The following is a 27,954-nucleotide window of genomic DNA, read 5'->3' as shown; positions in this document are numbered from 1 at the left end:
TATTCTATCACGAGGATAATGTTTTATTAGCTTGGTACATGCCTTCATGGGTTGTTTCTCCTGTTGTGTTCCTTCAGGAGCAGACCCCGTTGTTCCTGGCAGCCAGAGAGGGTAGTTTTGAGGCGGCCCAGGTTCTGCTGGACCACTACTCTAATAGGGACATCACAGACCACCTGGACCGGCTGCCCCGCGACACCGCACAGGAGCGCATGCACCATGACATCGTACGTCTGCTTGACCAGTACAACCTGGTCCACAGCCCTCACAATGGCCCCAACCACATGGGCGGGGGACACTCTTCCTTGGTCTGTGGCGGCAATGGCGCTGGCTACATGGGCATGCGCCCTGGACCCCAGGGCAAGAAGAGCAGGCGCGGTGGGGCAAAGGTTGGAGGGGTGGGTGGGGCTACAGCAAAAGAGCTGAAAGACATGAAGGCCAAGCGGAGAAAGAAGCCAACGGGAGGAGAAGGGCCTGCAGTGGGAGGAGCCAGTGGCAACGGCACTAAAGCTGCAGGAGGGCTGTCGGAGAGCTCAGTCACCATGTCCCCTGTCGACTCCCTGGAGTCTCCACACTCATACATAGGAGATGCTGCCGGGGCCTCCAAAACGACCAACTCTCCTCTCCTGGACAACCCCTCCTCCAGGCCCCTGCTGCCCCCAGTCAGCCACATGCTGAGCCAGCAGCAGAGCTGGGTGGGCCTGAAGCATGGCTACGGTGGCCACATGTTCAGCCTCCTCCCTCAGCAGATGGGCAGTGGCCACCCTAGCATGTCCCAGCACCACGGCCAAGGCCTGCTCACCCCTATGAATGTCACCATGAGCCGTGAGCAGCTGCCTCCCATTGTTACCTTCCAAATGATGGCGCCGGGGGGCGGGCAGGCCCTGCTGAAGCAGCCCCAGCCTGGGCAGGTGCAGTCCCAGGGCCAGCCCCAATCTCAGCAGGGCCCTACTCACCTGCACTGCACCCAGGGCATGTTGTACCAGATGCCCAACATGAGCCTCCAGCACAGCCTGTCTCACAGCCTCCCTCACCCTCACTCCCATGGCCTGGCCCACGGCCACGGCATGGTGCAGGATGGCCAGTCACGCCAACAGCTCCCTCCCTATCAGGCTATGCAGAGCCCCGTGGATAAGTACCCAACCCCTCCTTCTCAGCACAGCTACGCTACGGCTGGCTCGGAGAGCACCACCCCAGGCTATCCGGCTCACCCGCCCAGTGAGCATCCTTACCTCACCCCCTCCCCTGAGTCCCCTGACCCCTGGTCCTCCTCCTCCCCCCACTCCAACTCAGACTGGTCTGACGTCACCACCAGCCCCACCCCCCTGGGGAACCCCCATGCACTGCTGCCTCTCCGCCACACACACATTCCGGAGCAGCTGCAGCCGCAGTCCCAGCAGACACAACAGAACCCCCAGCAGCCTCAGCGTGGCAACATGCAGGTGTTTGCATAGACAAGAGGACTCTCTTAAAGTGCCCAACTCTTAAATGCTTTGTTGATCTTAGTAGTTACAACACTTAAACTCTTATCCATCACTTCTTTCGTCATTTGCTCTTGTCTTATCGTCTCTCTGGTTACAGTAATCATTTTTACACTTCATTGTCACATAATTTTCTTCAATTTTGCACTTAAAGATAGTGTATAGTCTTGTATGAGTATTGTCAACTAAAACCAAAAACTGTTTAAGTACCTTTGACATTTAAAAGTGACGGATCATCAGAAATCAAACAAGGAACCAGAGCCAAACGGTGATCATGTAAGGAAAATGGACTGTTCAAGAAGACACCAAAACAGAATCGACATTAGATATTGCCTAACTCTGCTTCTTATTGTCATCCCTCTTGGGACGTTTCTTTGGGCTGAGACTTATTTTTTTACTTTTTTTAAGGAAATAATTGCTCATTTAACATGCTATCATTTTCATTTACTGGTTTATGTAGACCTCTGCCAAGGACATACAGTTTCATTGAAAATTAACTTGACTTTTTATATGATGGGTTGCGTTCGCTTATGTTAAGATGTGTTCACTAAGCGAAGACTGCCTTATGGATTCTTATTATGGAATGTTACTGATTAGGATGTGGTGATGCTATTTGAGGGGCTATTGTGTTTAGAAACACACACACAAGCTAAAAACATGCAGATACATCTCTTCAATGTGTGGTTCTAAGCTAAACTGTGGTGTAAATAGTTGTCATGTACACTGAGTATACCAAACATTAGGAACACGTTCCTAATATTGAGATGCACCCCTTTTGCCCTAAGAACAGACTTCTTGATACACACAGGAAACTGTTGAGCATGAAAAACACAGCAGCATTGCAGTTCTTGACACAAACTGGTGCACCTGGCACCTATTACCATATCCTGTTCAAGGACATTTGCATTTTTTGTTTTGCCCAATTCACCCTCTGAATGACACACATATATAATATGTCTCGAGGCTTAAAAATCCTTCTTTAACCTGTCTCCTCCCATCTACAATGATTTTTTTTTAAGTGATTTTAACAAGTGACATCAATAAGGGATCATAGCTTTCACTTGGATTCACCTGGTCAGTCTGTCATGGAAAGAGCAGGAGTTCTTAATGTTTTGTACACTCAGTGTAAGTTCCTGTATTCTTTTTCATTATTGCCTTTGTTACAGTGTAGCCTCTGTCTCTCCCTTACACCTTAGGGAGGATGTCAGTTAGTGGGGGCTGTGGTGTTCTGTGTCAGGAGAATCTGTGTTATTGAAGAGTTTAAGATGTATGGTACGGTTATGGATACAAAAGAAAAGATTGTGACTGAAAAATCAAATGAAAGAAAAAGGCATTGTTTGATGTTGCACTGTCTCTCTCCATGTTCTCTCACCATGGGGGTTTCACTATGGTGTGTGAAATAAGACGAGGACGAAGATGCTTTACATTATGTTACTAAGTCAATCACTTTGATAGAACAGTTGAGCGTTGAGGTACAGTATTTCTTCCAACATCATGTAATCACTTTTTTGCTTAATTACAATCAGTGTATTTGTGTATCTTTTTTTGTGATTCATAAACCAAGTCGTTTAAGATAAAAACAATTGTATAATGAGTATTGTTGTCATCCTAATGTTTCTCATATGAGCACAGCCTTATGTGAATGCTCTGTGATTACAGACAATCATTGATTGTTTCTATTTTGTACCGATAAATGGAACATAAATGTCTCTAAGACCAAAGTGATTCATTGCAAATCCATGACATTGGTGACTGTTGAAAGTGTTCTTTGGAAATGTTGCATTTTGGAGGTATTGTCTAATCAAAGTGGATTATTTTTACAATGTATTTGAAAGATTAATGTGGCTTTGACGGAGCAAAATCCAAATACAGTAATTGATTATTGTTATACCTTTTATTTAACTAGGCAAGTCAGTTAAGAACAAATTCTTATTTTCAATGACGGCCTAAGAACAGTGGGTTAACTGCCTTGTTCAGGGGCAGAACGACAGATTTTTACCTTGTCGGCTCGGGGATTCAATGTTGCAACCTTTCGGTTACTAGTCCAACGCTCTAACCACTAGGCTACCTGCCGCCCCGTCACACATGGTAAGGTATCATGCGAGTGCCTTAATGAGAACTACATACCAAAATCCCCAAAATCCTTTCCCATTCCCCCTATCTGGCACTTAATATCCCCCACTACAAATTACTTCTGATGTACTATCCACATAATCAAATCAGCAGAGCTCGTGGAGCATGGTATTTACACCTAAATGCCGCATTATGCAAGGCTATTTTTTTAAGTGCTGTATATAAACAAGTTTTGAATGTTTGTACTTTTTCTGCTAACCATATATATATATATATATATATATATATATATATATATATATATATATATACACGTTATATGAAGTAGCTTCCCCTCATATTTGTATGATGAGGAAAATATGCCTGTTTATAAAGATCAAAACCTGTCTGATATGAAATATACTAAACAAATGATGCATATTATAGATCTAAAAAGTCTGACTTTATTTCTGTATATCTGCCTATTGTGCACGTACGTGTCATTCTCATGGTAAAACACAGGAATTGTTTTTAGAAATAAATGAATAAACTGTTCAAAACAATGCATATTACAATAGATTTGTTTTCTGTATTACACTATGGCATTGAACCAATTCACTGATAAAGCAATAATTAAAGCAAATCATGGGCATTAATATGGAGTTGGTCCCCCCGTTGCTGCTATAACAGCCTCCACTCTTCTGGGAAGGCGTTCAACTACACGTTGGAACATTGCTGTGCGGACTTGCTTCCATTTGCCACGAGCATTAGCGAGGTCGGGTGCTGATGTTGCCACAAAACTGTTGCCACAAAGTTGCAGTCACACATCGTCTAGAATGTCATTGTATGCTGTAGCGTTAAGATTTCCCTTCATTGGAACTAAGGGGCCTAGCACGAATCATGAAAAATAGCCCCAGACCATTATTCCTCCTCCACCAAAGTTTACAGTTGGCACTAGGCATTGGTGCAGGTAGCGTTCTCCTGGTATCCGCCAAACCCAGATTCGTCCGTCGGACTGCCAGATGGTGAAGCGTGATTCATCACTCCAGAGAACGCGTTTCCACTTGGCAACGAGTCCAATGGCAGCGAGCTTTACACCACTCCAGCCAACGCTTGGCATTGCGCATGATGCTTTTAGGCGTGTGTGCGGCTGCTCTGCCTTAGAAACCCATTTCATGAAGCTTCTAACAAACAGTTTTTATGCTGACGTTGCTTCCAGAAGCAGTTTGGAACTCGGTAGTGAGTGTTGCAAATGAGGACAGACGATTGTTACGCACTACGCTCTTCAGCACTCGCCGGTCCCGTTCTGTGTGCTTGTGTGGCCCACAGGGTTGTGGCTGAGCTGTTGTTGCTCCAAGACGTTTCCACATCACAATTACAGTACTTGTTAACCGGTGCAGCTCCAGCAGGGCAGAAATTTGACGAACTGACATGTTGGAAAGGTAGCTTCCTATTACGGTGCCACGTTAAGTCACTGACCTCTTCAGTAAGGCCATTCTACTGCCAATGTTTGTCCATGGAGATTGCATGGCTGTGTGCTCGATTTTATACACCTGTCGGCAGCGGGTGTGGCTGAAATAGCCGAATCCACTAATTTGAAAGGTTGTCCGCATACTTTTAGTGTAGCATAGCTGCTTCATGTAAAAGTGGAGAACACAGTAAAGACCTAATTAATCCAAGTATGTGTACAGTAACTGCATATGTGGAATGTGTATGAAAGTGGGCATTACAAAACAAGTAGGAGGCTCAACACCAGTGGGTGTGTCAACCTAACAGCTAATTGGGCAGATTGGTTGCCACTCAAGACTGTTATGTGGCTGCTTCCTTCCTTGTATCCTTTTAGCTAAGAAGGTTAGGATCATTAATGTAGCAGGTTCGTATTATTAACGTGGCAGGTTAGGAATACTAACATAGCAGATTAGGAGAATTAACGTGGCAGGTTAGGAAAATTAGAGTAGCAGGTTAGGATAAACATGGCAGGTTAGGTGAATTAACGTGGCTGGTTAGGAGAACTACCCTAGCAGGTTACAAGAATGAGGTTAAGGTTAGGAAAATGATCTGTCCAATTAGCTGTTAGTTTTCGATAGACCCACTTGTGTTGATCCTCCCACTTGGGAGTGTTGTGTTCGAGACACTGGTTCAAGAGCATCAAATACATAATACACATTATAGGTGTCACACTTATGGGCATGTGGCAGCACTGTAGGATGGAGATTCAAAGATGTGGGACGTGTGCACAGAGAAATGCATAGTTTCGGTGAGAAAAGTTGTGTGTGTCATCTGTACAGGTGCCCATGTTGCTGGGGATCTGTGATGTCTGGTGCGAGGGAGGCAAGTTGAGGTGGCCAGGGTCAGAGTAGTGCAGAAGATGTCGTATGCTGAGACAGTGAAGGTAGAGGAGTGTAGATCAAGGGTGAGGGATCCTGAGAGGATCCCTGTGAATAGTAGATCTGTGCCAGAACAGAGGGATAGGCCAATGAGTGATATATTTCAGTAAGGTTGGCTTCCTAGTGTTCATAGTGTAACGGATGTGAAATGGCTAGCTAGTTAGCGGGTACGCGCTAGTAGCATTTCAATCAGTTACGTCACTTGCTCTGAGACTTTAAGTAGGGTTGCCCCTTGCTCTGCAAGGGCCGTGGCCTTTGTGGAGCGATGGGTAAAGATGCTTCGTGGGCGACCGTTGTTGATGTGTGCAGAAGGTCCCTGGTTCGCGCCCGGGGCGAGGGGACGGTCTAAATTTATACTGTTACATTGATGCTGTTGACCCGGATCACTGGTTGCTGCGGAAAAGGAGGAGGTTGAAAGGGGGGTGAGTGTAACGGATGTGAAATGGCTAGCTAGTTAGCGGGTACGCGCTAGTAGCATTTCAATCAGTTACGTCACTTGCTCTGCAAGGGCCGCGGCTTTTGTGGAGCGATGGGTAACGACGCTTCGTGGGTGTCAGTTGCTGATGTGTGCAGAAGGTCCCTGGTTCGCGAGGGGACGACGTAAAGTTTATACTGTTACAATAGCAATGGTTATCAACTGTACCGCAGAGATGGAACGTAAAGTCACAGAAAATAGATGTTGTGGTGGCAGCTCCAGAGAAGTACTTGGGGGTACGAGGTTTGAATTCAGGAAAAAATAAAATAATTACAGGGTGTGTTGAGTGGTATTGTACAGTCCTCTCAGGTCGTTGGCCTGGGGTAGGATCAGATAGGGTTACCGTCCTCTCAGGTCGTTGGCCAGGGTAGGGTCAGATAGGGTTAAAGTAGTGGAATAAGGTGGTGGGTTTTATTGTTTGCCCTTTTCTCATTTTGTATCACAAAGTGTAAAGGATTTGTCAAATCAAAATCAAATTTTATCTGTCACATGCGCCGAATACAACAGATGTAGTAGACCTTGCAGTGAAATGCTTACTTACAAGCCTTTAACCAACAAAGCAGTTTTAAGAAAATACCTTTTTTTTAAGTATGAGATAAGAATAACAAATACTTAAAGAGCAGCAGTAAATAACATTACTTTAGCTCATTTGGTGGCAGTAATGCAACATATTGGATGTCAACAGTCATTAAAATAAGTCACTCGGCAGTCTCCGACACTGACGAACAAGCCTGCCACCATGGGTTTTCAGTAGAACCCTGTCCACCCATCCAGCAGGTGGCAGTAAAGGGCGAGCGGAAGGTTAGTTCTTGATGTTCTTCTAATCAGATGAGGAAGACAAAAATACTGTACAAGTCGTGTTAGAATACTCATACTAACATACTGTATACTACATACTTAATGAGTATTTACTACATAATATTAGTTAATTTTAGTATACTGTAAACGAATGGTATCGTTCATGTGTTGAGCGTACTAGAGCTTCGCCTGTCTACCGGAAGTTGATGCTGTTACTATGCAACCTCTTGCTAGCATGACAAATGACTAGCTAGACATTTTACGATTTTGGGTGTGTTGGTAAATTCAATCTGGAGTGCCAAAGTGCGCCAGAGTTCGTAAATCGTTGTCAGATTGTCAGTTCATAAATTCAGAGTGTTTTGCTCTCGGAGCGCACACTGGGAGCTCTGGCCGAGGGGGGTTGATTGAGCGTTCAACGGCAGTCAAGCACCCAAGCGTTTCAAGGCTGTGTTCAAACAATGATTTATCAATGACCAGCTCAATTAATCCCTACCATTGTGACAATGAGTCATCATAATGCTGCATAAAACTTACATTATCCCAGGGGCGTTGGCAGACACAATGTAAGTAACTTCAATTATGTCCCCCTAATTACCTCTGTTGATCCTACAGCTATTGTATGCAGTAATCATGAGCCTATGAAACAGAGTTATACCAAATATGTTCTATGTATGCAGATGACTCAACACTTTACACGTCAGCTACTACAGCAACTGAAATGACTGCAACATTGAACAAAGAGCTGCAGTTAGTTTTGGGAATGGGTAGCAAGGAATAAGTTAGTCCTAAATATATTTCCTAAACTAAAAGCATTGTATTTGGGACAAATCATTCACTAAGCCGTAAACCTCAACTACATCTCGTAACGAATAATGTGGAAATTGAGTAAATTGAGGTGACTAAACTGCTTGGAGTAACTCTGGATTGTAAACTGTCATAGTCAAAACAGTAGCTAAAATGGGAGAAGTATGTCCATAATAAAGCGCTGCTCTGCCTTCTTAACACTATCAACAAGGCAAGTCCTACAGGCCCTAGTTATGTCGCATCTAGACCACTGTTCAGTAGTGTGGTTAGGTGCCACAAAGTGGGACTTAGGAAAATTGCAGTTGCCTCAGAACAGGGCAACAAGGTTGGCCCTTAAAAGTACACGGAGAGCTAACATCCAACAACGTCGGTATGAAGGGGCAATGGTAGAATACCGTTGTTGTGAGCCAGCCTGGGTCAATGGACGAGAGGACTTGAACCAAAGACAGTACAATATGGTTTAGAAACTCTGCTTGAAATGTGTGGCTAACAGACCGCTGAGTTAATTAGCTACTCAGGGCAGCTAAGCTAACGTTAGCTAGCTTGCACTACAACTCACACTTCAAGAATTACGGCTCAAGTTCAACTTTTGTATAACCTAGCTAGCTTTCTTCCGGTGCCACCAGGTAGGTCTGCAATCCTTGCATTATCAAACTGGGTGAGAATGATGAGTCAGTGGCGCGAGCGTAACGTTAACTTGCCTGCTTCCTTGTTGATGAATGTGAGAAGACGCCTGCACAAACTAGCTAGACAACTTTATAGGAAGGTGTCACTTGTTTTGACTGTAATTAAACTGAATAAACAAAAGTTGAAGTATTAATGTAGTCATTGTTGACTTTCTGTCATTATGCATGTAGCCTGACTTTTGTCTGTAAAATCATTGAAAAGGGTATTCTACAATCATGGCAATGTCCAAACGGACCTTACCACACTACAATTAAAAGTCAGTTAATCTTTGATGGACTAGGAAACTGTCATATATGGTATCTGCTGGTGCCCCTGGTCTTGTGGACAAAGAGAGCATTGTGTTGCTGTTTTTGAGCCAGCAGGAGGCCAGCATGTTTGTCTGGCCAGTGTCAGTGTAAGCTAATTTTTCTTCACACCACTGAAGCTTGTCTCCAGTGCCCGACCACAGGAGCAAGAGTTGCAGCCATTTGGCCCATTGGTCCTTCCTTTGAATGTTTCAAGACTGCCCCCTCACCTTGCAGCAGGTAGGCTAGTTGAGAACAAGTTCTCATTTGCAACTGCGACCTGGCCAAGATAAAGCATAGCAATTCGACACATACAACAACACAGAGTTACACATGGAATAAACAAAACATACAGTCAATAATACAGTATAAAAATAAGTCTATATACAATGAGAGCAAATGAGGTGATATAAGGGAGGTAAAGGCAAAAAAAGGCCATGGTGGCGAGGTAAATGCAATATAGCAAGTAAAACACTGGAATGGTAGATTTGCAGTGGAAGAATGTGCAAAGTAGAAATAGAAATAATAGGGTGCAAAGGAGCAAAAATAAATAAATACAGTAGGGGAAGAGGAAGTTGTTTGGGCTAAATTAAAGATGGGCTATGTACAGGTGCAGTAATCTGTGAGCTGCTCTGACAGCTGGTGAGGGAGATAAGTGTTTCCAGCTTCAGAGATTTTTGCAGTTCGTTCCAGTCATTGGCAGCAGAGAACTGGAAGGAAAGATGACCAAAGGAGGAATTGGCTTTGGGGGTGACCAGTGAGAAATACCTGCTGGAGCGTGTGCTACGAGTGGGTGCTGCTATGGTGACCAGTGAGCTGAGATAAGGTGGGGCTTTACCTAGCAGAGACTTGTAGATAACCTGTAGCCAGTGGGTTTGGCGATGAGTATGAAGCGAGGGCCAACCAACGAGAGCGTACAGGTCGCAGTGGTGGGTAGTGTATGGGGCTTTGGTGACAAAACGGATGGCACTGTGATAGGCTGCATCCAGTTTGTTGAGTAGAGTGTTGGAGGCTATTTTATAGATGACATCACCGAAGTCGAAGATCGGTAGGATAGTCAGTTTTTCGAGGGTATGTTTGGCAGCATGAGTGAAGGATGCTTTGTTGCAATATAGGAAGCCGATTCTAGATTTAATTTTGGATTGGATATGCTTAATGTGAGTCTGGAAGGAGAGTTTACAATCTAACCAATCTAACTAGGTATTTGTAGTTGTCCATGTATTCTAAGTCAGAGCTGTCCAGAGTAGTGATGCTGGATGGGCGAGCAGGTGCGGGCAGTGATCGGTTGAATAGCATGCATTTAGTTTTACTTGCGTTTAAGAGCAGTTGGAGGCCATGGAAGGAGAGTTGTATGGCATTGAAGCTCGTCTGGAAGTTATTTAACACAGTATACAAAGAGGGGCCAGAAGTATACAGAATGGTGTCATCTGCGTAGAGGTGTATCAGAGAATCACCAGCAGCAAGAGCAACATCATTGATGTATACAGAGAAGAGAGTCGGCCCGAGGATTGAACCCTGTGGCACCCCCATAGAGACTGCCAGAGGTCCGGACAACAGGCCCCCCGATTTGACATACTGAACTCTATCAGAGAAGTAGTTGGTGAACCAGGCGAGGCAATCATTTGAGAAACCAAGGCTGTCGAGTCTGCCAATAAGAATGTGGTGATTGACAGAGTCGAAAGCCTTGGCCAGGTCGATGAATACGGCTGCGCAGTAATGTCTCTTATCGATGGCGGTTATGATGTCGTTTAGGACCTTGAGCGTGGCTGAGGTGCACCCATGACCAGCTCTGAAACCAGATTGCATAGCGGAGAAGGTACGGTGGGATACGAAATAGTCGGTAATCTGTTTGTTAACTTGGCTTTCGAAGACCTTAGAAAGACAGGGTAGGATAGATATAGGTCTGTAGCAGTTTGGGTCTAGAGTGTCACCCCCTTTGATGAGTGGGATGACCGCAGCAGCTTTCCAATCTTTGGGAATCTCAGACGATACGAAAGAGAGGTTGAACAGGCTAGTAATAGGGGTTGCAACAATTTCGGCAGATCATTTTAGAGAGAGTCCAGATTGTCTAGCCCGGCTGATTTGTAGGGGTTCAGATTTTGCAGCTCTTTCAGAACATCAGCTATCTGGATTTGGGTGAAGGAGCAATGGTGGGGGCTTTGGCGGGTTGCTGTGGAGGGTACCGGGCAGTTGACCGGGGTAGGGGTAGGCAGGTGGAAAGCATGGCCAGCTGTAGAGACATGCTTATTTAAGTTCTCAATTATAGTGGATTTATCGGTGATCCCTGCAGACCAGAGTGACCCTGCTGTCCCCAACATGGTGTCGTCCAGGCTGAAGTACCTGTCTCTGTGGGTGCTGGTGTTCCAGACCACCTTTCTGGTGCTGACCATGCGCTACTCCCGCACGCTACAGGGGGACGGCCCCCGCTACCTGGCCTCCTCTGCTGTGGTGGTGGCTGAGCTCATGAAGATCATCACCTGTGTGCTGCTCATATTCAAGGAGCACAGTGAGTGTCCTCAAAGATAATACAACTGTTTAAAAATATACATGTGCAAGTATACATTTAGGCAAGCTGGCCCTCCATTTGTCTCCCTCTCAAGTTTCAAGTTGTATTAGTCATATATGTACATGATACACATGGCATACACTGTCCAATGAAATGCTTTCTTTCACTCTCTCCTGTCTGGCTGTGTTTCTTAGGCTACAATATTCGGGCTCTGAACAGTATTCTGAGGCAAGAGATCACTCACAAGCCTATAGAGACCCTGAAGCTGGCCATTCCTTCTGGGATCTACACCCTACAGAACAACGTGCTCTATGTGGCTCTGTCCAACCTGGACGCTGCCACCTACCAGGTAAGACAACCTGTTATGGAGTGTGTGCACAGGAGGTTGGTGGCAACTTTCATTTGGGAGTACAGGCTCATAGTAATGACTGGAATGGAATTAGTGAAATGGTTTCCATGTGTTTGATGCCATTCCATTTGCTCCGTTCCAGCCATTATTATGAGCCGTCCTCCTCTCAGCAGCCTCCACTTAGTGTGTGTTTGTCTCTTTTTGTAATTGTGTGGACACATGCATATGTTTCTGTGTGGGATATCTACTTGTGTCTGGGGTAGTGTACTTTTTATTGTCTTTAAATGGTGTCCCCTGCTTTCCCCTTGTCTCTCTCCACCAGGTGACGTACCAGCTGAAGATCCTCACCACAGCCCTGTTCTCAGTGTCCATGCTTGGCCGGAGGCTGGGTGTGTACCCGTGGCTCTCCCTGCTCATCCTCATGGCTGGGGTCGCACTTGTGCAGGTAAACTCTACTCTAACTCCTTTACAATCCACTTTTTTTAAACCTGCATTCAGTGACTAAATTGTTTTAGGGCAAGTGTGTGTGTTTTTGTGTGTCCGATGTCTAGTGGCCCTCTGAATCCCTCGGGCCACTGAGAAGGAGCAGATGTCTGAAGGGTCCCAGTTTGTGGGCTTGGTGGCGGTGCTGGTGGCCTGCTGCTCCAGTGGCTTCGCTGGGGTTTATTTTGCGAAGATTCTCAAAGAGACCAAATAGAGCGTCTGGGTCCGCAACATCCAACTGGGTCAGCATGAAAGGTTTCTACTATAGTAGGGTTTTCTTGCTATAAGGGCACTTTTTCATCCCAGAATTGCCCCATTCTTTTTAAAGATATGTTATTCATGACAGAGCTCCAGTATCTCTACCCGGGTCCATGAAAGGAGGTTTTACAGTGTTTTTTCCTTTTCACTGCTCAGAAACCCTGTGTTTGTCTCTCAGCTCCTTTTCTGCCAAATGAGTCTTCCTGCTGAGTTTATTTTTACCTCTGAACGTGTGAAGCGTGTGTTAATTCTCCTGTGATTCATTTCCTGGTGTGAACTTGTGCTAGTTTCCTGTATCAAGTGTATGTACAGAGAATAGACTTGATTCATCCTCATAAAGAATGGATGAGTGTAGTGTTTTTAGCATGAATGTATTCATGTCTATGCATGTAGACATAATTTGTCTTTGATTTCCAGTCAAGCACCACAGGTTATTGTTTTTTGATTAACGCAGGCAGGGTTATGCTAAATCTACTTTCCTATCAATCCTACATCAGTTCAAACTGTTATATCATCTGACCTGTGTGTCTGGCTGTAGGAATGTTTGGCCTGGTGTTTGGTCTGATGGGGATGTTTGCGTACGATGGGGAGAGAGTCCGAGAATCTGGGATGTTCAAGGGATACAACACAATCACCTGGACAGTGGTGGCTCTGCAGGTACATCTCACTATTGTCTTTTCACTTCACCTATCAGCTTTAGGGCAAATTTAGCCAAATGTAATACTAATTCGCAAGCTACCAATGTGGAGAAATAATGTTCCGTTTTTTATTAGTATATGGTTTCAGAGGCGAGAGTGTTACCCACTTAACCAGACTCCGGTCAAATAGTGTTCCGTTTTAAGTGAAAAAGCTTGCTCTGTTAATATTGCAGAATGAATATTGCCATGCCTCTTTACTAAGGGAATATTGCTTGATCTGATTATAGTGTCCGTTTTGCCCAAACTACCCCACTCTGCTCATCCAGTCCATGTCTGGTGTGTGTTTCTCTAGGCACTAGGAGAGCTGGCTATAGCAGCTGTCATCAAGTATGCAGACAACATCCTGAAGGGCTTTGCCACGTCACTCTCCATCATCCTGTCAACCCTCATATCCTACTTCTGGCTGCAGGACTTTGACCCCACAAGGTACACACATTCTAGCCAGGTTATTTAAATTTCCTATTTTAATGTCCCTTGGCTCTGACACGTGTAATGCTGTGTTTTTAATTTATTTGTGTCCTTTTCAGTGTGTTCTTCCTTGGTGCAGTACTGGTCATCGTGGCCACCTTCCTGTATGGCTACGAGGACAAGCCATCCCCCAACCCCAGCCGTACCTAGCGGACATCACCGAGGTCCGAAGGGGATGTCAGGGAAGAGAAAAGAAGAGGAGAAGAAAACAGTGGAGCGGAAGAGAGAAAAGAGGAGCGAAGGACACTAGCCTAGAGGCATTGTTGACATGGGCTTCAGACACTGGCTGCGTTTTCACAGGCAGCCCAATTCTGATATTTTTCCACAAATTAGTCTTTTGACCAATCACATCAGATCTTTTTTCAATCTCATCTGATTGGTCAAAAGACCAATTAGTGAAAAAAATATCAGAATTGGGCTGCCTGTGAAAATGCGGCTATATGTAAACATCGGTACAATGCCTGTGTAAACGCAGCCCAATAAGTTCCTCGACTAGAAAAGTGTGATCAGGAAGTTGCCACCACAGAGAAATAGACCCATGAGTCATGACCAAGCTCAGCAGTGTACTGGACACTCCTGCCAGGCAGGTTATTGCACTGAGTCAAAACTGGTTGGGTAGGGTCCCCTGTCTTTATATTATTGTCATCATCTTAATAATGAAGATGATGGATAAAACAAAAGACACAGGCGGGGATGTTTTCTGACTTGTGCATTTCCCTGAAGGCCATAATGTTCACTCATGGCTTGTGACAATAGTCTGGATGTGTTGGACTCCACAGACATACTGATGAACTATGTTACTGCTTCACTGCTGTAGACCTCTGTACTTTTCCACGCATTTGCGTAACGTGATTTGTCTGTTATTTGGGGAAGTGGGGAAGGTTGACTTTATTACTGTATTTACCAATCATTAGGAACACGAAGTCCATAAAGGAAATGTTTCCTACGTCAAAGACGAGTGTGTCATTCTATATCACGATTCTGTTGTTGTAACATTGTGCGTCATATAATGCTCCCTTGTAGAAGTTTTACAAGTGCTCTGAGCCATGATATGAACAGACACAGTCAAACTGATGCACTCCCTATTGTTTCTGCCACTAATACATTTTCTGAGTGAGTTCATATTGTGCATGAGACCCCCTGTAACACATACGTCCATGAACTCAATGTGCAACTGAGGGGGGAAATGATTACGTTTGCAGAGGGATTTAAATAGGTTCTATAAAAAAATACACATTTTACTTGAATCATTTTATTGAATTAAAAACACTGCTTGCATGCAAAAGCTCCCACCCATCCATTCTGAAACCCTGTAAAGTACCACCCCACGGTGTCCCACTACATCCTCCAGTCCGCGTCATTCTGTTCTCAGGCACGTCTTACTGTGAGTGACTGGCTCTCAATGGACGTTTGTCACCATACAGTGGCCACCATACACGGTATGTGATATGACCTCCAATCTAAACAAATGGTTTGTAATATACCACTCGTCCCTCTTATGATAATGACTTGGTTGTAGTCACAGAGGGGATCTATGAATAAGTGTGTGTCTGCATGTGTGTTTAGTCACAGAGGGGATGTGTGTGTTTGTCAGTGTAAAGGCTAGTATGGTTTGCACCTCAGTAATGAGCAGCATGAGGAATTCATATTGGTTGCATTCCACTGTTCAGACGTTGCATGCATCAACCAATGGTTGCGTGCCACGTCATTGACTGTCATCGACTGACAGATTGCTATAACGTAGGACGCGTCCCTCTACCCTGGCGTTGCTCACGCCTGCCAGAACTTATGCCTAGATAGGTATTTTACCTATCAGTTAACCATATCATATGATATGGCAATCTGTCAGTCGATGACACAGTTGATGATGTGGCATGCAACCATTGGTTGATGCATGCAACGTCTGAACAGGGGAACGCAACCATAATGCTGTGGTTAGCTGAAACTTAAAATATTCACACGCTGTAAGATCTGGCATGCGTCAGCGAAACCTGGGCAGAGGAACACGCCCATTACATTCTCAGTATGCTCTTCATCTACTACCTGGCCCACTCAGTCTCCTCTTCATCTACTACCTGGCTTGGCCCACTCAGTCTGCTCTTCATCTACTACCTGGCCTGACCCACTCAGTCTGCTCTTCATCTACTACCTGGCCTGGCCCACTCAGTCTCCTCTTCATCTACTACCTGGCCTGGCCCACTCAGTCTCCTCTTCATCTACTACCTGGCCTGGCCCACTCAGTCTCCTCTTCATCTACCACCTGGCCTGGCCCACTCAGTCTGCTCTTCATCTACTACCTGGCCTGGCCCACTCAGTCTCCTCTTCATCTACTACCTGGCCCACTCAGTCTCCTCTTCATCTACTACCTGGCCTGGCCCACTCAGTCTCCTCTTCATCTACTACCTGGCCCACTCAGTCTGCTCTTCATCTACTACCTGGCCTGGCCCACTCAGTCTCCTCTTCATCTACTACCTGGCCTGGCCCACTCAGTCTGCTCTTCATCTACTACCTGGCCTGGCCCACTCAGTCTGCTCTTCATCTACTACCTGGCCTGGCCCACTCAGTCTCCTCTTCATCTACTACCTGGCCTGGCCCACTCAGTCTGCTCTTCATCTACTACCTGGCCTGGCCCACTCAGTCTCCTCTTCATCTACTACCTGGCCTGGCCCACTCAGTCTCCTCTTCATCTACTACCTGGCCCACTCAGTCTGCTCTTCATCTACTACCTGGCCTGGCCCACTCAGTCTCCTTTCTGCATCTGAAAAGTTGATTTCCAAAACGCTATATCCACCAATTTTTTCCATTTGTATTTTTTCACCAGAAATTATTTTTTCACCTTCATGTGTTTATAAAATATTACTTTTCTCATATTTTTTATTCATAGATTTTAGATATGTATGAAAATGTTTTTGGGGGGGAAAACGCTATATATCCATTGTTTAGCTCAAATGGAATGTTTCTATCCTGTATATTTGACTGTGATATGTGGTTGTCCCACCTAGTTATCTTAAGATGAATGCACTTACTGTAAGTAGCTCTGGATAAGAGCATCTACTAAATTACTAAAATGTCAAATGTAAATGTTTTACATATAGATCTCATATTACTGTGTTTAATTATTTTTTGTAAAATAAAATATATAAAGATATCAAAAATGTATCATTTGTACATTTCTTTATTAAAAATGTAGCTATTTGTTACATTTCATTCTATAAAACCTAGCGTAACTACTTATTTCAAAGAGAGTGAGGTGGATATATAGCATTTTGCACAACAAAAATATAATTTGTCTCTCTGAAATGAAGCCATCAAGTGATAGATTTAAACAAATGCATGTCTGTCATTGAACATGCCATGATTAGATAGTGAAAAAACACATAAATCTCTTTCATTATTTCTTTAAACAATAAAAGCTAATTTACCAACATTTCTGAAAATGAATATATAGCGTTTGTAATGAAACTCCTCTACTACCTGGCCTGGCCTACACTGCTGTTCTCATTGGGCCTGCTGTAGATTGCTCTAGAGACCCTGTCTTTCCCCTCTCCCAGTAACACATCCATCCCTTTCTGTAACTGTACTGAGCATGAAGGCTGACTTTAAATGTACCACAATCTTTGTTCTTACATATAAAATACATTGTACACCTCAATCTCACCTGTATTATACCCATAAAGCCACATACATGTACTCTTGTGCCTCTCACACCTTGGGCTAGTCTCACATGGCAACGCATTCTCCACATACTGCATTACCTTTAACCAGAGCCAAAGAGTAATAGGGTGCCATTTGAGACACAGCCCTCTACATCACTGTCATAGACCCAGAGCAATCTGTGATTAAAGATGGCTGCTCTGTCATCTCGGTGAGGCAGCATGGTATGCAATAGGTTACAGGCTGCTCCCCTGGAGTGTAGCCTACTCTGAAGCCCGCTGGGCCTGGCACACCCACAAGTCATCCCTGCTTCTCCAGCTTTATTAAGGCAGAGGTCCATCTGTGGGTCTGTCCTGTATTTATACTCGATCCAAGCAATGGTCTTCTCCCTCTCTACTCAAAGGCAGTGGTGGAGATTTAAGGCAGTTGTCCATATTGATCTCATCATGGCTGGATGTCCGGACCCATAGTTCCACCTCCCCTCCCTCTCTCCTTCCTTCTCTACTTAGGAGGGATGACCACCAGAGGCGGGCCCTTCCTGGGCCTCCACATCAGCACCTGGGCGTCGTTGGCGTTGGGCCTCCCCAGGGCGTTGGGGGGGATAGGCTCCATGCGTGTTAGGACGCGAGGCTGGTCCTGGTGCGTCCGGCCCATCAGGGTGGCTCTGGAGCCCAGGGGCATGGAGGGGTCCACCAGGATGTCCACCCGCATGCGCCACTTGACCGTCTGCAGCAGGATCTTCTCCCGCGTGGCCGTGTTGAGGGCCACCAGCCATGTGGTGAAGCTCTGGTCCCTTTTGATGCGAGTGAGCAGGGGAAGGTTGCTGTCGCTGATGGGCACTGCCCAGGTCACACTGGGGTAGAAGTTATCGTTCATGCTGACAGTAAAGCGAGAGGGCTTGGAGGTGGGCCCCGCCAGGGTGACCGTCTCGGTGGTGTTGCCGTACCAGGGGTAGCTCACCCCATCTGAGTCACTGATGGCCCTCACAAGACCCTCACACAGCTCTGGTAGCTCCCAGCTAGACCTGCAGGAGGACAAAGGGTCAGATTACAGTTTAACAGATGGTGGGTTGGAGCCTGTTCTTAGTTGGTCCCTGATTGACATTGTGTTGTGGCTTGTAACACTGTAGGGTCACGAGAAGTTTCAAAAGGCTTTAGGTGTCTCACACAAACACATTTGGGAATTAGACATTCTTGAAGAGAACAGAGGAAGACAAACAAATACATACTGTATGTGTGATAAATGGAATCAGCATGTCCATCTCTATTCTACCTCAGAGCTCCATACTGTATGTGTTCAGTGCGTTAGTAGTAGATTCATATCTCATTGTTTGTTGGCCAATGAGGGGGTGTCAGCTGGTGTGACCTGATGCCACTGTCTCCCCCTCAGAATAACTCCATCTGTCTGTACACTGTGTTTTTCTGCACCCCAAGACACCCCACCTCCAGCCAGGGTTAAACATCCCCTCACATATGCCTCCTCCAGTGAAAAATACCCCCAGGCAGTGCTGGAGGCGGAGGTATGTGTTGCTCGTCAGTGGGTGTGTGATTGTGTCTCCGGTAGAGGAGGGAGCGTGGGAGTGTCAGTGCATCTCTCTCTCCCTCCATTGTTTCGGTGAACACAATGTGTCTAGAAGCAGTTGTTTAGCTCCTCAGTTGTTTCTATTTTGATGCTGAAATCACAGGAACAGAATCAATTGGTGGGCGTTTGAATGAAAGACGGTGACAGCATAGTTACCCTGCTGTGTGCACAAATGCTCTGCAACACATGCACCCACACAGCCATACATCAACTGTTGCATTGCATTCACGTCATTTTTGATGCCTCACAAAACCGATTTAGACATTTGTGGCATTTAAGATGTCTCTCTCTCTCGCTCTCACACACACGCACACGCACACACACACACACACACACACACACACACACACACACACACACACACACACACACACACACACACACACACACACACACACACACACACACACACACACACACACACACACACTGGAACAATGACTAAGGTCTGTTCCTTTGCTTTGGCACCTGCCCAATGCACCAGAGAGTGACAGTTTAGGACATATCATCAGGGGAAGGGTGGAGCATCAGTCCCCTGTGACAGAGGACAGTCAGCAGCTAGCCTCCTGATGGGGGAATTCAAAACAGGAGGAGAACTCAACTTACATGCCGATGTCGTTGTAGGTGTTGTAAAATTCCATCTGTGTGCATGCCTGGATCCAACCCACCACCCAAGTCTCATTACGGGGAATAGGGGGCATCACTATCCGTGCAGAGGCCTTGAAATAGGGCGTCTTGTAGCGCAACACTATAGGCGAGTTCTCCTCAATGATTGTTGGGCAGTGGTCGATAGTGGCGGAAACGTCGTAGACCACTATGTTTTCACGTTTGATGCGCGACTTACAGGTGATGCTCTGTATGCAGCCCATGATGAGGTTAGGGTTCTAGCCAGGGGGACTTGACGGGATGATAACACTGTGGACTTGGGATAAATGTGTCATCAATCTCTGTCACGTCCCATCGACTTCCAGACGCTATAGTTACAATGGCACATTAGTCAATGCATTTTATGCATCCAAAAACGCAATCAGTTCCATCCACATTTACGCACGAAGACGAAACAGATAGGTGGCCTGATCTTGGGATAGGGGAACAGATGAAATAACAGCAGTTGGTGATATGGGATCCTCTCTATGTCTCGTATCGCAGGTGTAGCCTGTCGGTGTCTGTGTGGCACTGCCCTCTCTTGCAGTCCGGGCTTCCGTGGGCTCCAGCCCCTCAAAATGATTGTTACCCTCGGCCTTTGTATTCAAATCCACACGTCCGCTTGCAGGTCTGTGCCGCTTGATCCTCTTCTTTCTTCCCCGGGCTGTCATGTCACAAGCCGGAGGAGAGCGGCGGACTCAGAGGCTTCGTGTCGATGTCCCCGTCGGGTGGTGGTCGTGATGCTTGTTGATGCGGCGCTGGCGGCTCACAAGGTGCACTTGATCGGAGCGATGACATTGACAATCTACACCACCCAGCATTCCTCACTATGACAGTAAAACGATGGATAAAAACAAGGCCAAAGCGGAGAATTCCCGCATTTTTCATTTAACGCTTGCTTCCTCTCTGCAGAATTGGCTGAACAACAGCCTCTCGCCTCGATAAATCAGCGGGTGTGAAAAATAATTGTTTAAGAAAAGAGAAATTCTATAGCCTACCACAGTTCTATCCAATCAGACAATCAATGTATCGAATTGTCGCCGCATGGCTTGATGAACTCAGACACATTACGGATTCATTAGGGATTCTGTCTTGTCTCCTCTTTTCTCCGCAAGCAATGCGTCCTCTGGCGCTGTTCAGCTTCCCTGGTGCTGATGATGATGAGTGAACCAATGAAAAGCAGAGGTAGACTGAGCGCGTGGTAGTGCCGGGGTCCATTATTTGGCAGTAACAGTCTGTACATTTCCTCCATAGCTTGAATGGCTATAGCGTATGCCTGACCAATTGATTATTTCATTTTTTATGCGCGACATACTCACACCAATTATGCAATGGCAGGCTTTTGTCTACTCTATGCCATTATTTGAAGGCAGCGCAATCAATAAGATTAGGCTATAATTGTATGATTATATCATATCATTTTAGGGCAAATTTAAATCGATTTTTGCAGGAGAGCTTGATATTCTTAAAAAATAAATAGCACTTTTCTGATTGAAGGACACAAGTTATACCCTTTATGAAAAGCCTACTAATCTTTGTTTGACATGATGATGAACCACAGTCGAGTTCTTAACATAAATAAAGGTAGGCGTGGCATTCTGAGCAGACAAGGACGCCCAATTTCAGTTAACTACGACAAATGGGAGGTTCTACACTTGTAGCGACATGTGACATGGCATTTCAGTTTATGGGATTGGCCCTGCCAGTGAATCTGATGTAGACGGTAATAACAAAGCACCTCCCATTACTGGCACGCTGGGACTTCAGTGATCCCTTTGCCAACACCTGACCACACCGCTCGCATGCTTGTTGATTTTGTTCACACACACAAGACGCGATCAGGACATGCAGGTTGAAATATCATGACTAACTCTGAACCAACTATATTCGTTTGGGAACCGGTTGAAAAGCATGAAACATTTATGGCAATTTAGCTAGCTTGCTGTTGCTAGTTAATTTGTCCTGAGATATAAACATTGGTTTGGTATTTTCCCTGAAATGCACAAGGTCCTCTACTCTGACAATTAATCCACAGATAAAAGGGTAAACTGAGTTTGTTTCTAGTAATCTCTCCTCCTTCAGGCTTCTTCTTCTTATCTGGACTTTATATGGCGGTTGGCAACCAACTTTAAGGTGCATTACCACCACCAACTGTGCTGGAGAGTGGACCTCAGTTCATCTTTCAATCACCCACTTGGGTATATGCTCCTAAAAAATGAGGAGATGAGAGAGGCGGAGAGGGGACTTGCAGCGTGTCAACCATCACAAATAGAACCAAGTTATATTTTAGAGCCTGGCTACACAGACGCTCATTGACGTGCGCGAGCAGTGTGGGTGCAATGATTGAATAAATGTACATGTACATTTATTTTGCAATGCTCGCGCACGCGACGCAAGCAGTGTATTCAGCATAGAGTTGGTAAAAGATTACTCCTGCCTTCAAGTACTTTTATAAAATAATTTGATTGTGATCAGTGGTGGAAAAGTACCCAATTGTCATACTTGAGTAAAAGTATAGATACCTTAATAATAAGTTACTCAAGTAAAAGTGAAAGTCACCCAGAAAAATACTACTTGAGTAAAAGTAAAAAAGTATTTGGTTCTAAATATACCTAAGTATCAAAAGTAAAAGTAATTGCTAAAATATGCCTAAATCAAATGGTGTACTTACTTAAAAGCCCTTAACCAAAAATGCAGTATTTTAAATTTTTAAATTTTTATTTTATACCCCCTTTTTTCTCCCCAATTGGTAGTAGTTACAGTCTTGTCTCATCGCTGCAACTCCCGTACGGACTCGGGAGAGGCGAAGGTCAAAAGCCATGCGTCCCCCGAAACACAACCCAACCAAGCCTTACTGCTTCTTGACACAATGCACATCCAATCCGGAAGCCAGCCGCACCAATGTGTCGGAGGAAACACCGTAAACCTGGTGACCTGGTCAGCATGCACTGCGCCCGGCCCACACAGGAGTCACTAGTGCACGATGAGACAAGGATATCCCTGCCGGCCAAACCCTCCCTAACCCAGACGACGCTGGGCCAATTGTGCGCTGCCCCATGGGCCTCCCGGTCGCAAAGCCATAATCTCTGGTGGCACAGCTAGCACTGCGATGCAGTGTCTTAGACCACTGCACCACCCGGGAGGCCCTCAACAATACAGTTTTAAGAAAAACAAGTGGTAACTAAAAAATTGAAATAAAAATAACATTTAATTAAAGAGCAGCAGTAAAATAACAGTAGCGAGGCTATATGTAGGGGGTATCGGTATAGAGTCAATGTGCGGGGGCACCGGTTAGTCAAGGTAATTGAGGTAATATATACATGTAGGTAGAGTTAAAGTGTCTATGCATAGATAATAAACAGAGAGTAGCATCAGGGTAAACGGGGGGGGCAATGCAAATAGTTTGTGTAGCCATTTGATTAGCTGTTCTGGAGTCTTATGGCTTGGTGGTAGAAGCTGTTAAGAAGCCTTTTGGACCTAGACTTGGTGGTCCGGTACCGCTTGCCGTGCGGTAGCAGAGAGAACAGTCTATGACTAGGGTGGCTGGAGTCTTTGACAATTTTTAGGGTCTGCCTCTGACACTGCCCGGTATAGAGGTCCTATATGGCAGGAAGCTTGGCCACAGTGATGTACTGGGCCGTACGCACTACCCTCTGTAGTGCCTTTGTAACGGATGTGAAATGGCTAGCTAGTTAGCTGTGGTGCGCGCTAATAGCCTTTCAATCGGTGACGTCACCTGCTCTGAGACCTTGAAGTAGTGGTTCCCCTTGCTCTGCAAGGGCCGCGGCCTTTGTGGAGTGATGGGTAACGATGCTTCGTGGGTGACTGTTGTTGATGTGTGCAGAGGGTCCCTGGTTCGCGCGAGGGGACGGACGTAAAGTTAAAACTGTTACACCTTGCGGTCGGAGGCCGAGAAGTTGCCATACCAGATAGTGATGCAACCACTCAGGAAGCTCTCGATGATGCAGCTGTAGAACTTTTTCAGGATCTGAGGACCCATGCCAAATCTTTTCAGTCTCCTGAGGGGAAATAGGCTTTGTCGTGCCCTCTTCAAGACGGTCTTGATGTGTTTGAATCATGATAGTTTGTTGGTGATGTAGACACCAAGGAACTTGAAGCTCTCAACCTGCTCCACTACAGCCCTGTAGATGAGAATGGGGGCGTGTTCGGTTGACCTTTTCCTGTAGTCCACAATCATCTCCTTTGTCTTGATCGTGTTGAGGAGATGTTGTTATCCTGGCTTCACACTGCTAGGACTCTGACCTTCTTCCTATAGGCTGTCTCATTGTCGGGGCTCAGGCCTACCACTGTTGTGTCGTCTGCAAACTTAACGATGGTGTTGGAGTCGTGACTGGCCCTGAGGAGCCCCCGTGTTGAGGATCAGCGTGGCGGATGTGTTGTTACCTACCCTTACCACCTGGGGACGGCCCGTCAGGAAGTCCAGGATCCAGTTGCAGAGGGAGGTGTTTAGTCCCATGGTCCTTAGCTCAGTGATGAGCTTTGAGGGCACTATGGTGTTGAACACTGAGCTGCAGTCAATGAACAGCATTCTCACATAGGTGTTCCTTTTGTTCAGGTGGGAAAGGGCAGTGTGGAGTGCAATAGAGACTGCATCATCTGTGGATCTGTTGGGGCGGTATGCAAATTGGAGTGAGTCTAGGGTTTCTGGGATAATGGTGTTGATGTGAGCCATGACCAGCCTTTCAAAGCACTTCATGGCTTCAGACGTGAGTGCTACGGGTTGGTAGTCATTTAGGCAGTTTACCTTAGTGTTCTTGGGCACAGGGACTATGGTGGTCTGCTTGAAACATTTTGGCAATACAGACTCAGTCAGGTACAGGTTGAAAATGTCTGTGAAGACACTTGCTAGTTGGTCAGCGCATGCTCGGAGTACACGTCCTGGTAATCCGTCTGGCCCTGCGGCCTTGTGAATGTTGACCTGTTTAAAGGTGTTACTCACATCGGCTACGGAGAGCGTGATCACACAGTCGTCCGGAACAGCTGATGCTCTCATGCATGCTTCAGTGTTGCTTGCCTTGAAGCGAGCATAGAAGTAATTTAGCTCGTCTGGTAGACTCGCGTCACTGGGCAGCTCACGCCTGTGCTTCCCTTTGTAGTCTATAATAGTTTGCAAGCCCTGCCACATCTGACGAGCGTCGGAGTTGTTGTAGTACGATTCAATCTTAGTCCTGTATTGACACTATGCCTGTTTGATGGTTCGTCTGAGGCCATAGTGGGATTTCTTAAAAGCTTCCGGGTTAGGTTCCCGCTCCTTCAAAGCGGCAGATCTACCCTTTAGCTCAGTGCGGATGCTGCCTGTAATCCATGGCTTCTGGTTGGGGTATGCACATACAGTCACTGTGGGGACGACGTCATCAATGCTCTTATTGATGATGCCAGTGACTGATGTGGTGTACTCCTCAATGCCATCAGAAGATTCCCGGAACATATTCCAGTCTGTACTAGCAAAACAGTCATGAAGCTTAGCATCTGCGTCATCTGACCACTTCTTTATTAACAGAGTCACTGGTGCTTCCTGGTTTAGTTTTTGCTTGTAGGCAGGAATAAGGAGGATAGAATTATGGCTGGAATATGTTCCGTGATTCCTCCAATGGCATTGCAACTGGATCCTGGACTTCCTGACGGGCCGCCCCCAGGTGGTAAGGGTAGGTAACAACACATCCGCCACGCTGATCCTCAACACAGGGGCCCCTCAGGGGTGTGTGCTCAGCCCCCTCCTTTACTCCCTGTTTACTCATGACTGCATGGCCGGGCACGACTCCAACACCATCATTACATTTGCCGATGACACAACAGTGATAGGCCTGATCACCGACAACAACGAGACAGCCTATAGGGAGGAGGTCAGAGACCAGGCCGTGTGGTGCCAGGACAACAAACTCTCCCTCAATGTGATCAAGACAAAGGAGATGATTGTGGACTACAGGAAAAAGAGGACCGAGCACGCCCCCATTCTCATTGACAGAGATGCAGTGGAGCAGGTTGAGAGCTTCAAGTCCCTTGGTGTCCACATCACCTACAAACTAACATGGTCCAAGCACACCATGACAGTCGTGAAGCGGGCATGACAAAATCTATTCCCCCTCAGCAGACTGAAAAGATTTGCCATGGGTCCTCAGATCCTCAAAAGGTTCTACAGCTGCACCATCGAGAGCATCCTGACTGGCTGCGTCACTGCCTGGTATGGCAACTGCTCAGCCTCCGACCGCAAGGCACTACAGAGGGTAGTGCGAACGGCCCAGTACATCACTGTGTCCAAGCTTCCTGCCATCCAGGACCTCTATACCAGGCGGTGTCAGAGGAAGAACCTAAAAATTGTCAAAGACTCCAGCCACCCTAGTCATAGACTGTTCTCTCTGCTACCACACGACAAGCGGTACCGGAGCGCCAAGTCTAGGTCCACGAGGCTTCTAAATAGCTCCTACCCCCAGGTCATAAGACTCCTGAACATCTAGTCAAATGGCTACCCAGACTATTTGCATTGCCCCCCCCCCCCCCCTCCACACCACTGCCACTCTCTGTTGTCATCTATGCATAGTCACTTTAATTAACTCTACATACATGTACATACTACCTCAACTAACCGGTGCCCCCGCACATTGACTCTGTACCGGCACCCCCCTGTATATATTGTTATTTTTTACTGCTGCTCTTTAATTATTTGTTACTTTTATCTCTTATTCTTATCCATAATTTTTTTAACTGAACTATTGGTTAGGGGCTTGTAGGTAAGCATTTCACTGTAAGGTCTACACCTGTTGTATTCTGAGCATGTGACTAATAAAATTGTATTTAATTTGATTTACAAATGATGCATTTGTGTTTAGTGAGTCTGCCAAATCAGAGGCAGTAGGGATGACCACGTGTTATCTTGATAAGTGTGTGAATTGGACCAATTGGACCACTTTCTCTATCTTTGAGCAGTTGACTCAAAGATAGAGAAAGACAATAGTTGATCATTTTGGATAAATGAGAAATAGCGAGAGAGATTTCGTAATTTTATTTTCACTTACTTAGCTAGCAAATGCAGCTAGCTACTTTAGCCTACTGAAACACCCTTCTCAAACAGAGGTATGCTGTGTTAGCTAGCTGGCTATGACTATCCAACACAACACTGGAACTTTTCCAAGTCAAGGTAATCTTTTGGGTTTACAAATGTATTGCCACCGGGGCCCGCCGGTATAACTGCTTACTGACTGTACACTGTAACGTTACTGCATGATTGCAGCAGGTTTACTAATGCATTAATTCTATTAGCTATGCTGACTATGATGTTACTTTCGTTAACATGGTGACAACGATGTGTGTAACGGTTTGGAAAAGTTTTTTCACCTGGTCACATTCAGCTGATGTGTTGTACTTTAAAGTCCACATGCGAAGGTGAGAGGACGAGAGCGCATAGATGCGAGAAGGAATACAACGTGGCTGCTATGAAAGTGAATTGTGTTTACGCTTGATCAGGGGTGTATTCATCCCTCCGATTCTGTTGAAAAACTTTTCTTAAACAGATGCAAACTGAACAAAACGGGGATAAACATACCTGATTTTGTCCAATGGAAACTCTTGTTTGCAACTGTTGGACTAATGATTACATCCTATATCAGCTAGATGCAGGCAAGAGTGTGCATGGCACTTTTGAATATCATTGTATGTCCATGTGTCACTGTCTGTCACCTCAAATTTGTCTCTTGAACTGTGTGCCCCTAAGTTGGTAACTTAGGTTGTAGCAAACTCATGAGTGTAGGGAAAATGTTGTAGCCTAAACATATGGCTGTTACATTGAACTGGGTGAATGGAGTATGAATGACAGTCATCCATTATGCTGTAATAGAAATAAGGCCATGCTCATAAAAAATGTTTTTGTCCCTAATCTTAAATGGCACTGACCGCAACTGATTTTAAGTCATAGGTGTCCTCCTGACAGGACTGGAACTCTGTAATAGCTACAGTCGATAAAAGTTTATAACCCTGGGAGCCAATAGGGGTTTCCCGTGGGGTTTATGTTCTACACTGACCTGGGTTGACCTGGGTTGGAATGTAGACATGTCAACATTGGGGTTCAAAGGGCATAAGCACTCACATAAACACCAGTCATTTCGGTCATACACGGTCCCTCCCTTTATTGACATCCAACAGAGGATAACCTAGTTTGAAAAGTCACAGTGCAGGTATTAACTATTCACTGCATTCCAATGCCCTCCTTAATGAAACAATTCATTGCTTTGACTTGTGTATTTTCCTTTTTTTCTTAGGTCTTCCCTTGTTCAAGTATTCCAGGCTTATGGCTGCACTCACCTGTCTGCAGGCGACCTCTTGCGGGCCGAGA

General features: G+C 45.7%; 3 protein-coding genes across 12 annotated transcripts in view; 2 read left to right on the top strand and 1 right to left on the bottom strand.

The window, feature by feature from the left end:
- The window catches only part of LOC129855105 (neurogenic locus notch homolog protein 2-like), a 61,053-nt gene extending 56,956 nt beyond the window's left edge, over positions 1-4,097 (top strand). For all 3 annotated transcript variants that reach the window (XM_055922436.1, XM_055922435.1, XM_055922434.1), the window contains exon 34: positions 78-4,097. In XM_055922436.1, coding sequence (XP_055778411.1) covers positions 78-1,451 — 1,374 coding nt within the window. In that variant the 3' untranslated portion in view covers positions 1,452-4,097. The remainder of the gene's footprint in view (positions 1-77) is intronic.
- A 3,118-nt stretch (positions 4,098-7,215) lies between these two features.
- Positions 7,216-14,680, top strand: LOC129855102 (UDP-N-acetylglucosamine transporter-like). Of its 4 annotated transcripts, XM_055922431.1 has the most exons (9): positions 7,216-8,620; positions 9,106-9,205; positions 11,232-11,471; positions 11,666-11,820; positions 12,143-12,265; positions 12,372-12,558; positions 13,100-13,218; positions 13,552-13,685; positions 13,787-14,680. In XM_055922431.1, the coding sequence occupies exons 3-9, from the start codon at positions 11,282-11,284 to the stop codon at positions 13,875-13,877; spliced, it is 999 nt and encodes a 332-aa protein (XP_055778406.1). In that variant the 5' UTR covers positions 7,216-8,620; positions 9,106-9,205; positions 11,232-11,281; the 3' UTR covers positions 13,878-14,680. The 4 variants fall into 4 exon arrangements, with proteins under 4 accessions (XP_055778406.1, XP_055778407.1, XP_055778404.1 ...); XM_055922432.1 differs by lacking the exon at positions 9,106-9,205 and having other exon boundaries at positions 7,216-7,753; positions 11,256-11,471; XM_055922429.1 differs by lacking the exon at positions 9,106-9,205 and having other exon boundaries at positions 7,216-7,753.
- A 283-nt stretch (positions 14,681-14,963) lies between these two features.
- On the bottom strand, positions 14,964-20,875 carry LOC129855103 (protein FAM78B). Of its 5 annotated transcripts, none has more exons than XR_008759419.1 (3): positions 19,569-20,875; positions 16,094-18,405; positions 14,964-16,061 (listed from the first exon to the last, which is right to left on the bottom strand). XR_008759419.1 is itself a non-coding variant. In XM_055922433.1 (2 exons), the coding sequence occupies exons 1-2, from the start codon at positions 19,829-19,831 to the stop codon at positions 17,883-17,885; spliced, it is 786 nt and encodes a 261-aa protein (XP_055778408.1). In that variant the 5' UTR covers positions 19,832-20,875; the 3' UTR covers positions 14,964-17,882. The 5 variants fall into 5 exon arrangements, 1 of the variants encoding a protein (XP_055778408.1); XR_008759420.1 differs by having other exon boundaries at positions 14,964-16,098; positions 16,131-18,405; XR_008759418.1 differs by having other exon boundaries at positions 14,964-16,130; positions 16,163-18,405.
- Positions 20,876-27,954: the final 7,079 nt, after the last annotated feature.

The sequence above is a fragment of the Salvelinus fontinalis genome, chromosome 5 (genome assembly GCF_029448725.1).
Source record: "Salvelinus fontinalis isolate EN_2023a chromosome 5, ASM2944872v1, whole genome shotgun sequence".
NCBI classification, from domain to species: Eukaryota; Metazoa; Chordata; class Actinopteri; order Salmoniformes; family Salmonidae; genus Salvelinus; species Salvelinus fontinalis.
Note: the sequence above shows the minus strand (reverse complement) of the source record. Positions and strands in the feature narration are given on the sequence as shown.

What these genes read in the sequence shown, in the direction of transcription:
- LOC129855102 (XM_055922432.1), top strand. Translation starts at nt 11,282, where the DNA reads ATGGTGTCGTCCAGGCTGAAGTACCTGTCTCTGTGGGTGCTGGTGTTC. An exon ending in CTGGGGTCGCACTTGTGCAG is followed by an intron (nt 12,266 to 12,371) that starts GTAAACTCTACT and finishes TCCGATGTCTAG; the next exon opens with TGGCCCTCTGAATCCCTCGG. An exon ending in CAACTGGGTCAGCATGAAAG is followed by an intron (nt 12,559 to 13,099) that starts GTTTCTACTATA and finishes GTCTGGCTGTAG; the next exon opens with GAATGTTTGGCCTGGTGTTT.
- LOC129855103 (XM_055922433.1), bottom strand. Translation starts at nt 19,831, where the DNA reads ATGGGCTGCATACAGAGCATCACCTGTAAGTCGCGCATCAAACGTGAA. An exon ending in ACCTACAACGACATCGGCAT is followed by an intron (nt 18,406 to 19,568) that starts GTAAGTTGAGTT and finishes GTCCTCCTGCAG; the next exon opens with GTCTAGCTGGGAGCTACCAG.